Here is a 13,626-nt window from a genome sequence, read left to right as displayed (position 1 = left end):
ACTCTGGTGAACAGGCAGTATTGTGTGAATGTTCAATCAGTCACTTATTCATACACCTTCTCTCACATTCAATCACGCTGCAGTCTCCACCAAGGCAGCTACACACATGGCACACTCGCTGCTCATACATACATGCACCCAGGCACATACATGCATAACATTATTTCTAGGGCCTGTAAATCTTCTTGGATTTAAATGCCTGCTTAGGCCACCATCTAGTAGTTGGAGTATGTTTCTTTTGGATTCTAAAAAGTGGGTGTCGGCAGGGCGTGCCTGTAGCACTATCCCTGCCTTATGGCTACCCCTGATCCTTTACGCAAAACATTCAGATTTCAGAAACCTGGAAATCGGTTGATACCCAATGACGTCATTACTACATAGATTCAGATGCTAGAACAGACTTGCAAGTGGGGTAAACCTTAGTACCAACCTGTTTGGTCACTGTGTTTCTAGGGTCAGTGTTGTGCTTTATATTGAAGTATGTTCCAGACCATTACATTAAAGAAAGGTAATTTGAGTTACATGGTCTGTTCATCACAGAGCTACTTTGAAGAACAGAGACTAAACTGGTACTATGTTGCATAATGGGAGCTGGGATTTTGTGACATTAAAAGGCGGTGTCCTTGCATGGCTCTCAAAATCTACTAGCCCACTAGCATTTGCAAGTAGTTTTTATGAAGGGCTAGTACCATTTGCATGATACTTGGATGTTGGACATTTTATTTTTCATCGCTCTCACTTTGTTTGCAGTATGGCAAATGCAGGTTTCACTGTGCATGCTTGACAGCCAGCAATGCAGCAAATATGAAGTGTTTTTTTGGCAACATGCACCGTAAATGCACTGGTAAATATTTTGTCACCAGTAATCTTGGGGCAAGTGCATTTCTCTTAGGTCAAGTATGTAAACTAAGGAACTCGCCCTGCAGGTCTAGTGGGATTTTAAAGAATTTGCCAGGCCCGCCTTGTTTACCCCTCATCCCTGTTGAGGCTGCCTCTTTCATTTCTCTTGTTGCCTCTATGGGAAAGGACTGTAGAAATGTAGTTCTAGTGCAATGCTTCGTTTTGAGAGAAAATTGTCTAACCACATTTTAAATGCAAGATGGTCATTAGTATGGTGGTTATTAGGAAGTTATTTAACATTTTACATTTAAGCAGAGCTTTCAAATGGATTGTGTCCTCCCACGTATTCCTCATCTTAGATATAATCTGCCAGCTTGCTGCTTTCTTCGGAAAAACAAATTCGCCAGAGTGCGCTGTGCTCGAGGCCGCGTAGCTTTAGTCCCTCGAGGGCCAGTGTCGACGTCGTCAGTCATATGGAGGGCTCGAGCCATGCCTGTTGGTCTCAGCTCATTTTTTTCTGAGCTTCTGCTTCGTGTTTCCAAACGGCGCGTCAGTTCTCTCATTAAAAATGTCTTCATTCGCAACTCCAACAACACCCAGGATGGGGTTTAATCTTCCTCCTCTTCATCTAAAAAAAATCGAAGAAGCGACGTCCCAAATCTTCCTCTTCTTCCTCATCGCCTGACAGAAGGTGCATTTCACGTCCTTCTAGGAAGGATTTCCCCCAAAAAATGGGAGGCCTTTAGGGCTTCAATGATGAAGATTTTTGAGAAGGCGTCCCGAGCCCCTCAAATTCGCATGAAGAGCATGCCCCTGCCCACTTCAAAAGTGACAGAGGGAAATCTAAAACTGAACACGCTAAATCCGACAAAGTCGAGGGCGTCCTCTGAGGATGATTCTCCAGGGCCTCATGAAACAAAACAAAAACCTTTGGTGCACAAATCGAGGTTAACGGAGGACAAAATGGTGTCCTCATCGTCAAAGTCAGGCATCGTCTGGACGCGTCCTTGGACTACATCGAAGCCAAAGATGGCGATGATAACTTCAGCGTCGAAGCCTTGCGCAATGACATTGAGGATTCCTTCGAGCATATCTAAGCCATCGTCGATTCCATCGACACCTTTGTGGGGGAAATCCTTTATATTGATACCCAAAATGACAATTATGGATAAACCTAGGTCAGTGCCTCCGCCTTTGCCAGAAAAAATCTTCCATCCTCAGCCCAGGCAGGAATTTTTTTAATCCATGTCCTCTATTTTTGAAGAACAATCCTCTGATGAAGAAATTACATCAGCAGGTGTTAGATTTGGGATGAGAAGTTCCTGAGGAATTAATAGATCGTAGTTCTAAGATGGCAGACCTTTGAATGCCTACAATCGGCCAGTGGCCTAGATACCTCACTTGAGGTAGAATTTGAAAGGCCAGACCCTACTGAACACACAGAATCTGGCTATAGGAACCTCATGGGGAAGAGTGATCTATTTTATGGGGTGGAAGACAGTCTTCCAGAGTTATGACCAGGATGATATGACGGATATTATTGATGATGGACCTCAGGAGGACCCGATCCTTCCTTTCCACAAAGCTCTCCAAAGGAGAGTTATGGCAAATTGGGAAATCCCAGAATCTTTACCAGCTTTAAATAAATAAATGTGTGGGAAAGTACAGACCTTCACCTTCAGATCCAGGTTATCTGTCTAAGCATCCTTCACCTGAGAGCTTGGTAATTCAAGCTGCGACTGCAAATAAGCAATCAGCTTATCTCTCGATGCCCCCTGACAGGGACGATAAAAAGATTGATGCTTGGGCAAGGAAAATGTTCACTTCGGGCAGTGTGGCCCTTAAATCTACTTATGTGACTTGTACATTAGCTAGATTTACTTAGAGAACTGCTTGAATGCAGCGGCTGATCACATCCCGGAGGGTGAGGAACGGGATGGTTTCCTGGCGATGGTAAGGGATGGAAAGGAGGCTATGGAGGAGTGCCTGAAGTCAGGACTGGACACTGCAGATAGTATAAGCAGGTCCATGGCTTCTAGCGTGGTCTTGCGTAGATTTGCATGGCTAAGAAAATCTGGTTTTGCACCCGATGTGCAGTCTAGATTACTTAATATTTCTTTTGATGGCTTGAGGGTGTTTGGCAGCAAGGCGGACGAGAGCTTGGAGAAGCTGCAGGCCTCGAAAGCGGCAGCAGAATCACTCAGCGCCGCTATAAGACAACCTCAACAACACTCTTAAGCAAGCTCATCTTCCTGGAAGAGTCGCCCTTTTCGCTTCTATTCCTCTGTTGGAAAAGGGAGTCGGCAGGCCAGTCAGAGGCCAACAGAGAAAACCCTTTCGTGGTGGAAAAGGGAGAGGCGCTAGATCAGCCACAGCAGCGGCTACTACCTCCTCAGCCACTGCTGCAGCCGCTGCAAAGCCACTTTGAGGTCTTAACCCACAAAACCCCGGTCGGAGGCAGAATCACTCAGTATCTGGAAGAATGGCAGGGCATTTCGTCTGATGCCTGGGCACTAGAGATCGTGAACCATGGTTACTGCCTTCCTTTTCATCAAAGACATCAAGATCATCCACCGGGAGCCAATTCTGTAAAGGTTCCAGACCCGCTCCTTGTGCAGGAGACTTTAACCCTGCTAGAGAAAGGTGCAATAGAACATGTCAAAACACATCTGTATTGAAAACTATTAGCAGCCAAGTGGAACCCAGGATTGGTCCAATCAGCGAAGCCAAAAAACTTAAACTTGTGGTATGGACTACAGGTGGTTCTGGCCAGAGTCAAGTCAAGGCTGTGGAGGAAGACATAAGGATAGAGCGAAAAATATACTATCCTTGCCTAAAGTGCACTCTCAACTAGGTTGCAGTGTTACGCCTGTCTAATAGTGACCGAATAAGAGTGAAATTACCAACTTCTATAGTATGTAACACATTCAGCCTTGTAAGTCTCATACCACTCCCTTCCACAAAGAATTATATACAAAGGAAGAGACTAGAGTGAAGGAAAAAAAGGCAAGGGTGCAACAGGGAAAAATAGGAAGGATATTGTTCCTTTCTAAACACTTGTGTGGCATCTGCTGGGATAACAAACTTTTAATGACCCATAGATTGTCGCACTGACCCTGGATTGCTCAAGTTAAAAAGACACACATACGAGAAACAAGGCATTTTCTCGTCCTAAAACACAAAGAAAATACAGTCTCTGCTTCCCATCTAGAGCTGTTGGGAACTGGGCGGGGAAGTAGGACAATGTAAAAAGGTTTGCTCGAACTCTCAACAATAGACTAATTGGTGCCTTTTTGAGTGTAGCAAACAGTCGACCGGTTTCAGTCGTATAACTTTGATAAAACCACATTCATCAGGACAGTCTTAGGTTCCTCCAAGCTGGTGTATTTCATAATTTAACAACCATTTTATGAGAAACAAAATGCGGTAGATGGAATGGTACTTTACCACCTTGCCGTAGGTGTCACAGGACTGGAACAGAATTGGACCACAGTCGCTATGCGGCTGCTAAATTCCATGTATTGGATTATGAATGGACACTATGAATGAAGTGTCATTCATCTATACAATCAAAGACTATTAATGCACCACTTCTTACTTCAAACATGATATCGCGATATTGATGTCCTCATCATATTACATTTAAGGCACTTACATTTATAGCAATTACCCTGTCAGATGGGGCCAAAGAATTACATTTACTCAACATTTGGTCAATGGTCATTGGAGAATGGGAATGATTCAATTGGGTAATTCAGTATCGAGGTACACTCACCATATATTCAGTTCCCTTTCAATTGGTAAGTAGGGTAGGTACCTTAGGAAGACACACCACATAACTGGCCAGTCCCCATGCTTCTAGTCTGTGGGTGAATGGAAAGGTATAAAAAATGTTAAGGACCCCGGTTCATTCCTATGCAGCAGACTACATACAATGGGTCCTTACATTAATTCTGGGCAAACACTGCTGATAGTTTCTAACATGTATAAGAGGAGAACGCTTAGAAACAGGGATATGCTCCCTTGACAGGTGAACGAAATCCCTGTGCTTGAAAAGCTATTTTCAATTCGTATGGCTGTGAAATCAAAGTAAGCTCATAGCATTACCAAAACTTACTTGCATGCACCTGATCATGAATGCCGCATACGAGTTCAAATGGCAATAGAAAAACACGGACGCGTTTTTAAGTGGCGTTCACGCTTGAAACCGTCTTTCGTTCATCGCATCACGTTCTGCACGTACAATCGGCCCGGAAGTCAGGCAGAGCGTAATTGAACCAGGACAGGCAATGTCCTGTACTCGTCTACACGATGCACCTAACATGATCGTGTGCTGATGGACACGGCCACTCGAGCAGCCAAAGCCGTGCAGAGGTGAAGGCCCCTGTATCTAATAATTAAATGACGGCAATTCGAAATTAAGGTTCTTTTTTACAAATTATATTAGTACAAAAAATATAACGACCTCAGAGTGAAATGTTCATAATAAACAGATCACACAGGCATGGTACACGTGTGTTATAGCTATATAGATAACCCTTTAACAATAAAACAGGAAAGAAATGGTTTAGGCATGTCCTGGAGGAATACATAATCAAAGGTAGTGTACACTAGATTTGGAAAGTGCACCAATCTGCGATGTCAGGATTGTATGTGCAAATCTAGTATGGAGCACTAATTTGAATATCTATTGAAGCCATAATAATTATGTGGCAACCATTCTGTGGGTGGCAGATGGAGAGATGCCTATAAAGGTATAAGAATTTTCACTGTACTTAGATGGTCTCATCTGTCGTAACCCAATTCCTAACGTCTTCAATGAGTGAGATGTAAATTCTGTGAGTTAGGTTATCGTGGCCAGAGAATGCCACGGTATAGTCTCATTAAGGCCTACCTTGTCTGTTTTTAAGCGGAACACCCATTTTTGTTCACGATTTATGAGGAGGTGGCTCATATCCCCCTCCTCTTCTTGGACATTTCACTTTTTCTATAATCGTCCACTCAAGATCAGTGGCCAGATGGTTCAGTCTGGTGAAATGATAGACCAGTGGTGCATTATCCCGGTGGGTCCTAATGCAGGATAATTGCACTTGGATACGTTTCTTTATTGGCCTCGTTGTCATGCCAATATATCTCTTGTCACAAGGGCACTTTATCATATATATGACGTTGGGTGTGTTGCAGTTGGTTAAAACAATGTGTTTCCACAGTGTCTTAAGGCCTAGGTCCAGGGTCTTAGTGCGTTTGGTGAATGTACAGACATTACACTGGCCACACGGTGTATGTCCCTGTGGGGCAGTATTATTCCATAAAGTTGTATGCCCGACATTGGAAGAAATAGGGCTACCCAAGTTGTTGCCTGCACATGTTGAAGCACTAGATGCAGACATAGAGATAGACATAGACATAACGGAAGCAATCAAATCTTTAGCTACAGGCAAAACGCCTGGCAGTGATGGGCTTCCCTCAGAATTTCATAAGACCTATGAATCGACCCTGGCGCCCATGTTGCACAAGGTCTTCCACGAAGCATTCGAACACGGAGTCCTCCCCGAAAGCATGAGAGAGACACTAGTGGTCCCAATACTAAAACCCAACAAACCTGCTGAGGAATGCGGCTCCTATCGCCCCCTCGCAATGTTAAACTACGATGTTAAAATCCTCGCCACGATCCTTGCCACGAGACTGTCGAGAACCATAGACGAGAGTGCACACCAACCAAAGCGGTTTTGTACCGGGCCGAAACGCCTCTCAAATTTACGCAGGCTCCAACACATAATAGATCTGACCAATCAAGAAGCAGGCTCATATGCACTGCTGTCGCTGGATGCCATAAAGGCTTTTGATTCTAATTAAAGGGTTTGGATTTGGCCAAGGGTTCATTAGGTGGGTGAGAGTGCTATACACAAGGCCACGAGCCCGAGTAAAAACCGGGAAGTACGTCTCCACAGCATGGGACATAGAAAGGGGAACCAGGCAGGGCTTCTCACTGTCACCCATGCTTTACATCCTGGGACTGGAACCCATCACAATTTTCTTCTGGAAACCATTCTTTGACGCAGGCATAAGGGTGGGTGGGCGCGCAGGACCATATAATTTCACTGTACGCAGACGATGTACTCCCTTACATCAGGGACCCGCACCTAAACGTACCCACCATACTGGAGGTCCTGGATAACTACTCCAAAGTTTCTGGGATACAATTCAGCAGGCAAAAATCATGCCTGTTCCCCCTGGCAAGCCTGAGAGGACGGACCGCTGCATGTCTCCCTTCAGTGGCAATACAGTGGCAAACCGAATCCTGCCGCTACTTAGGGGTAAACATCCTGCACACACCAACACTAATGCACGAGAACAGCACCAAGACAGCGCTTCCCGCCCTGCGCAGATCGATTGGATTCTGGTCCAGGCTTCCCTTGTCCGTGATGGGAAGGGCATCAATCATCATTGTCCTCCTCAGATTCCTATACTGGTTCCAGAACGTACATTACTACATCAACGCCCCCTTCTTCCGCTTGCTAGACACACTGCTACGGGACTTCCTATGGGGGTAAAAGCAGGCACAGAATTGCATTCTCCACGCTAGTTCTACCACACAGGCAAGGTGGGATACAACTACCACACATGGAGAAATATTATCTAGCGGCGCAGCTCAGCCATGTAACCAAATGACTAGCTGATCACGTCTGAAACTATATTGCTCCGACAATCACCAATACAATTGAAGGAGCTAATCTGGTCACCCCAGCAGCTCTTGCTCAGGATACCGCTACTTGTTGAACTGGGCAGGAAAATATGGCTCCGGGCCAGAACACTCTTGCACATGAAACACCCATACTCACCGGAGGTCCCGCTGTTGGCAGATTTATGCACATCCAGCGCAGACCTGAGTAGCGCCAGACTGTGGGAGGGATTCTGGGTATACACTTGGGGGGACCTGTGCGCAGGGGGCAACTTCCGGGAGTTTGCTACACTATGTGAGGAGGAAGACCTGCCAGGCGGCCATTTCTTGTGGTACCACAAGATCAGAGAGAAAGTCTGGACTAAGTGGGCGACCTGGCCGGAAGAACCCGAGGCAGACCCCCCTAATCATGCTGTTACACAGCCTGGGGGAAGGCTGCAGACCAGTGTCCCAAATCTATGGCCAACTGAACAACACCCCAAACCCTAATAGTGACACCCTGTGATCCAGGTGGGAAGAGGACCTGGGAACCGAGCTGACTGACAAGGAATGGGACAGGGCGATCATTTACCCTAAGGAGGTGTCTAGGAACTCCAGGTTCCGCCTTATACAACTAAATGTACTGTACCGCACGTACCTAACCCCACATAGAAAAGCGAAGTTTAACAAGCAGACGTCACCCAGCTGTATATGGTGCAGCAGCGAGGATGCAGATGTTTCACATGCCATGGGCCTGCACAAAGGTACAGAACCTCTGGACAAGAGTGGAACTCGCCTGCACAGGGGCTGGTGAGACGAGATACAAATGGTCGCCCAGTGCATGCCTGCTGGGAACCTACCCTAGATCGGCCAAATCTAAACACACAATGAAACTCATGGACGTGTGTACTAACTAAAAGAACCATAGCAATGGCTTGGAAACGCTCTGCTGGCCCACAGTACAGCGCATGGTCCAGAGAGCTGGAACGATGGTTGGGTGCGGAAACCAAAGCCTAGGAGGACAGCGTAGCCAGATCCACAGACTGCATGAGCGGGGCCCTGGCTCATGGAAGGAAGTAACCTGGACCATGTTCCACCCCTCAGATAAGCCCCCATGAATGCCTCACATACCCGCGGTAACAACTTGCTAATTATGAAACTACCTGAGCAGTCATGCCTTGGAAAGTTGCCTGAAGTCTGCTCCTGTCCCCCTGATCCCCCAGCATTCCCTCCTGAGCTGAGATGGCTCACACCGAAATGCACGATTTAATACATGGAGACAGTTTTTGTTGTTATGTTGTTTCTGTATCTTTCTTTCTCTCTTCTCTTCAGTTTCTTTCTTTTATTTTCCAAAATAAATGCCAGAATGCCTATGTACATATGACAAAATGCCATAAAGAAATTTACAAATAAGCCAAACGTCTGAAACAAATATGACGGCTGGCAGAGACTCAGTAAATCGAACATCTAAATGTACTTTTTTGTCCATTTCACACCATTAACATGGTCGTTTTTGGTATGGTGTGCTTTCTGTGTAGCTATTGTCGCATGGTTTTCTTCCCCTCCCTCTACAAACAAACTGACACAGTATTTTGTTTGGCTACAGGAAATCACTGCCAATCCCCCTGCTTCAGAAGAAGAGAAGACTGAAACTGGTGTTGAGGTTGCCAACCCTGAAAATTACATTAAGCATCCACTACAAAACAGGTGAGATTCTCAGCCATGCCTGTAATACAAATGCCAATTAGCATTAAAGGCTGCATTATGCTTATGGGACAGTGTGCATTTTTTCTGTACGGGAGAAGTAGAAATTGCATTTGTGGGCTAAACTGCTTGGATATAAGGTTCCCATGAAGATTGTTAAGCTAATTGCTTCTCTCCAAAGCTTCAAGTTCGCCTTAATAAGGATGGTTATGTTACAAGACCTATATTGGTTAAGGTGGGACTCAAGCAGGGTACATGGTGGTTTTATCTAGTGGTAAGTCTGTGGTCAAACAGTGGTTACTGGGACTGGTCAAGTGGAGAGGGTGGCCTCTATCCATTATCTGCAGTATTATTTGACCTGTGCATCTTCAGTTAAGATGTGGAAAGATTTCGCTGAAGGCCAAACTAATCCCATTGAAGTCCCATATGAAACCTATAGTTAGTGTATGGTTTGTCTTCTACTAGAACTCCAATATTACCTGGGGAAGGTAGAACCTGTCTTGTTGTACGGGCTTGATATGGCGGCTGTCGATGTGCAGCCTGTTCTTGAGACCTTGCAAGGGGGTGGCGTCATTGATCCCTAATGCGGTAATTCGCCCTGAACTTAATCTTATCACTTCATGCTAGACAACAATGGCAGCAACTCTTGGTCTACTCCAAGTTCTTGAGGCCTCCAATAAACTCCTTTTCTGATGCTTGTTAATCTGCTTAGAATCACATGCTGTGCATATCGTCCGACATCCAGTGGTAACCACAGAATATTGCATCTTGTCTTTTGGGGACCGAAAGGGGACGTTGACATAGGCGTGTCTATAACACTATCCCTATCGTGCAGTGTAGTGTACCCAAAATCCCTCACGCGCCGAGGTCCTTCAGATAGTTTTTTTCCGCCCAGATAACTGGTCGCCCTATAGCGGAGTTCTTACAGAAGAGACATTGTTTATCGTATACAGACTAGTCGGTTATTCCCCATTAAGTCACTTCGGTCACAAGAACATCTTCGACGAAGACTGCAGGGGATTGGTCTATGGCGGTGGATTTCGGCGCCTAAGATCCGGCGGCCGGACTTTCCACATGTTCGGGCCCTCTGGCTGACCTTTACAGTAGGGAGAGTGGGGTTGGGGTGGCCATATTTTCAGTATGTCTTTCCTCCTTTCCCCTCTTTACCCTTTTGGTCTGGCCATCTTCCCCTTTGGCTATGGAAAGGACTCCTTTTAGGTTCTGCCCTAAGTGTAGGGTCAGATATCCTTGGAAGGACGAACACAGGATGTGAAACGCCGGTCTCCCCTTAGAGCACGACGAAAAGCGGTGTGCGGCCTGCAAACTCCTTCTAAGACCCTTAAGGAGCGCTGTGTAAAGGAGTGGGCCGCGTACGGTATGTCGCGGGTGGAACCCCCACCGCCACACCCGCTGAGAGTGACGGGGGCACCTCCGATGACCAAACATCTGTTGCGGATGTGATGGACCTCGAGGCGGACACTTCTAGGTCTGCCACGCCCGTCCCCGACACTTTAAGGCCTGACTCTGGTCTCGCTTCAGGGACAACACCCGGAGACAGGGGCGTACAAACTCATCACACTAAGAAGACAACCCCTACACCAGTTTCGACGTCTTTGTCAAAAAAGGTGGCGCCAACAGGGCTGCTGAAAATTTCCATGGGTTTCCTCGGATCGCGCAGATCCAAAGCCTTCCCCGCATCCGAAACAGCGTCTTGCGAACAAGTAAGGGCTCTACTCACGTTGAAGTGTGGAAATCCGATGCTGCAACGGTCCCGAAGGCCGCGGTAGGCCCGAAAGCTACGACTAGGCCTCTAGTCGAAAAACCGACCGTTAGGCCCTCTAGCGCTGCGGAAGGTAATACACCTACCGATAGACCATCGGGGCAATTATCTCACGCCGATTCGATGACTATCGAAGACATCGGTGGTGGGTCTTACCCCGGTTCCACCTAAAATCATGGGGCAAGCCGCGGAAAAATCTTCGGATGCGGTTTGGGGCCCCGATTCTCACGATACTTATGAAGATAGCCAAGAGCCTCTTTCCGGTGCCGTAGGGCAGAAGACTGTTTTTCCACCCGTAGATCCGCCTCGGTCCTACAATTGGACTAGCGAGAAATTCGAAGGGTGTATGGATCGGCTGGAGAAGATTATCAGCTTTTCTGATCATCCATCCCCGAAAAGGTCTCCTGTAGAGTCTAACCTCAAATTTTCTTCTCATTATCCTGATCATCAGCCTTCTGTCCCCGTCCAGCAGGAAGACATTGTCCACGTGGACACCTATAGGGACATTTACAATGAAGAGATAGAAGCTTCATTTCTACAGAATTATGAAGAGGAACAGCATGGTATCACAGACAATTGTAAGAAACCCAGCAGGCATGGACACTGCCACAGCAAGATCGGGACACTGATGTTGTGTCTGGATTCCCCTCCGTCCACCCCAGCTTGCTAGTCCTCACCTGTAGATGGAAAAAATGACCTTCAGCTGCTTTTTTCAACATAGAGTTGAACACTTTCAGATTTCTACTCAAGAGGCTATGCATGAGTAGGATTTTGTAGAGGATATCCTTAAGGAGAAGCCTCCATCTAGCCAGGCCGCCCCCCTCCTTAATTCCATCAAGAGAAGGTTGGCCTCCTCCTTGGTATCTCCAGCTCAAACCCGGGCAGTGAACCCAAGAGTGGAAAAATTGTTTTGCCCTTCTCCTTCCGACCCTCTATACATTAGAGGGCACGCCATCCCAGACTCGTTGGTAGTGACTGCCACCCGAAAAAGGACAGGGGTACCCCTTGCCACTGGGGAGGCACCTCTGGACAAGGAATCCAAGAGACTGTTTGCTCTAGGCAAACGAGTCACCTCGGCTGCCGCATACACTACGCGGATAGCAAATAATACCACACTGTTACGCTCAGTGGAACCTGCTCCAGGAAGGCCTCCAAGAGGTTCCTGAACCCGTCAAATCCAAGCTTCTCTCTATTGTAATCGAGGGAAGACAAGTTAACCAGAATGTGATTTAAAAACACCCTGGACACAGCTGAAACAGCAGGCAGGTCTCTGGCCCAAGGGACCCTACTCAAGACACGCTTGGCTGCGTACTTCAGGGTTTAAACCAGTGACACAAGCGCCTCTCATCAATAAGCCTATTGAGGAAGCTAACCTCTTTGGGAAAGCGGTTGATGAGGTCTTGGAAACAGCTAAGAAAGAGCACGAGACTCGTCTCTGCTACAGATCACACAAAAACCTTCCCCCCCCAGAGAGGTAATAACTCTCTGCAGTCCTTTCGAGGGCAGGCCTGTGCTGGTCAAAACAACTATAGCATGGGGAATTTCAACACAGGTCAAACTTCAGGAAGCCCCGCATACTACCCTTCAAGGGGACAGCGGCGCGGCAAAGGCAGAGGTAGAGGCCCCAATCCCAGAGTAGCCGCAGTCTCTGGTCAGAAATGACCACCAGATCCAGGTCCCCTCCCATGTCACCCCGGTCGGGGGGCGATTAACATCTTTCCTCGGGGCATGGGAGGGAAGAACTTCAGACCAGTGGGTCATAAAGACGGTCGCCCACGGGTACTGCGTGGAATTCGCCCGACCTCCACAATTCAGACCGCTGCGCTCACGGTGCCTTTCACCGGACCACCTGGAGATCCTGAATCAAGAGGTGGAAGCACTCCTGGGAAAGGACGCTATAGAAGCCGTCCCTATTCTTCAGGTAAACGAGGGTATTTGTTCAGTGTACTTCCTTGTACCCAAAAAGGACCATGCGCCCTGTTCTAGACCTGCGCCCATCTAACAGCCCCAGAAGTTTTGCATGGTAACACTACAGGAGGTGATCCCACTGCTGAAACAAGGGGACTACATGGCAACATTGGACATGAAACATGCATGCTTTCATATTTCAATGTTGCCAGCTCACAGGAAATATCTAAGGGTCATGATAGAAGACAGGCATTACCAATTCAAGGTATTCCCCTTTGGCATCGCCTCAGCGCCAAGTGTGTTTACCAAGTTCTTGGCAGTGGCTGCAGCACACCTGCGCAGACTATCTGTCCCAGTTTACCCTTACCTCGACGACTGGCTCATCAGGGGGGACTCATTCACATTTTCGAACACCCAAAAAACAGTAGATCTTCTCTTCAGTCTGGGTTTCTCAATCAACGAGAAGAAATCCAGTCTAGTCCCCAGTCAAACAAAACAATTTCTGGGCGCTCTAATTCATACGGAAGACGGTCTTGTCTTCCCCTCCAACCAGAGGGTTCAGAACATGCTTTTTCAGATTCCTTAATATGTAGCCAGTCGGGAGGTGACAGTGCGCAAAGCCATGTGTTTAATAGGAACGATGGCATCGTGCATAAACTTGGTTCCCCATGCACGGCTGCGCATGCGTCCCATGCAAGAGTGGCTCAACAACCAGTGGTGCCAGGCCAAAGGA

General features: G+C 47.1%; 1 protein-coding gene across 1 annotated transcript in view; it reads left to right on the top strand.

Moving 5' to 3' along the window:
• The window catches only part of EIF4E (eukaryotic translation initiation factor 4E), a 416,202-nt gene that overhangs the window by 70,705 nt on the left and 331,871 nt on the right, over positions 1-13,626 (top strand). The window contains exon 2 of the mRNA XM_069630448.1: positions 9,108-9,208. Within this exon, the coding sequence (XP_069486549.1) occupies positions 9,108-9,208 (101 nt within the window). The remainder of the gene's footprint in view (positions 1-9,107; positions 9,209-13,626) is intronic.

This window comes from Ambystoma mexicanum, chromosome 6q (genome assembly GCF_040938575.1).
Source record: "Ambystoma mexicanum isolate Mex_15411 chromosome 6q, UKY_AmexF1_1, whole genome shotgun sequence".
Classification (NCBI taxonomy): Eukaryota; Metazoa; Chordata; class Amphibia; order Caudata; family Ambystomatidae; genus Ambystoma; species Ambystoma mexicanum.
Note: the sequence above shows the minus strand (reverse complement) of the source record. Positions and strands in the feature narration are given on the sequence as shown.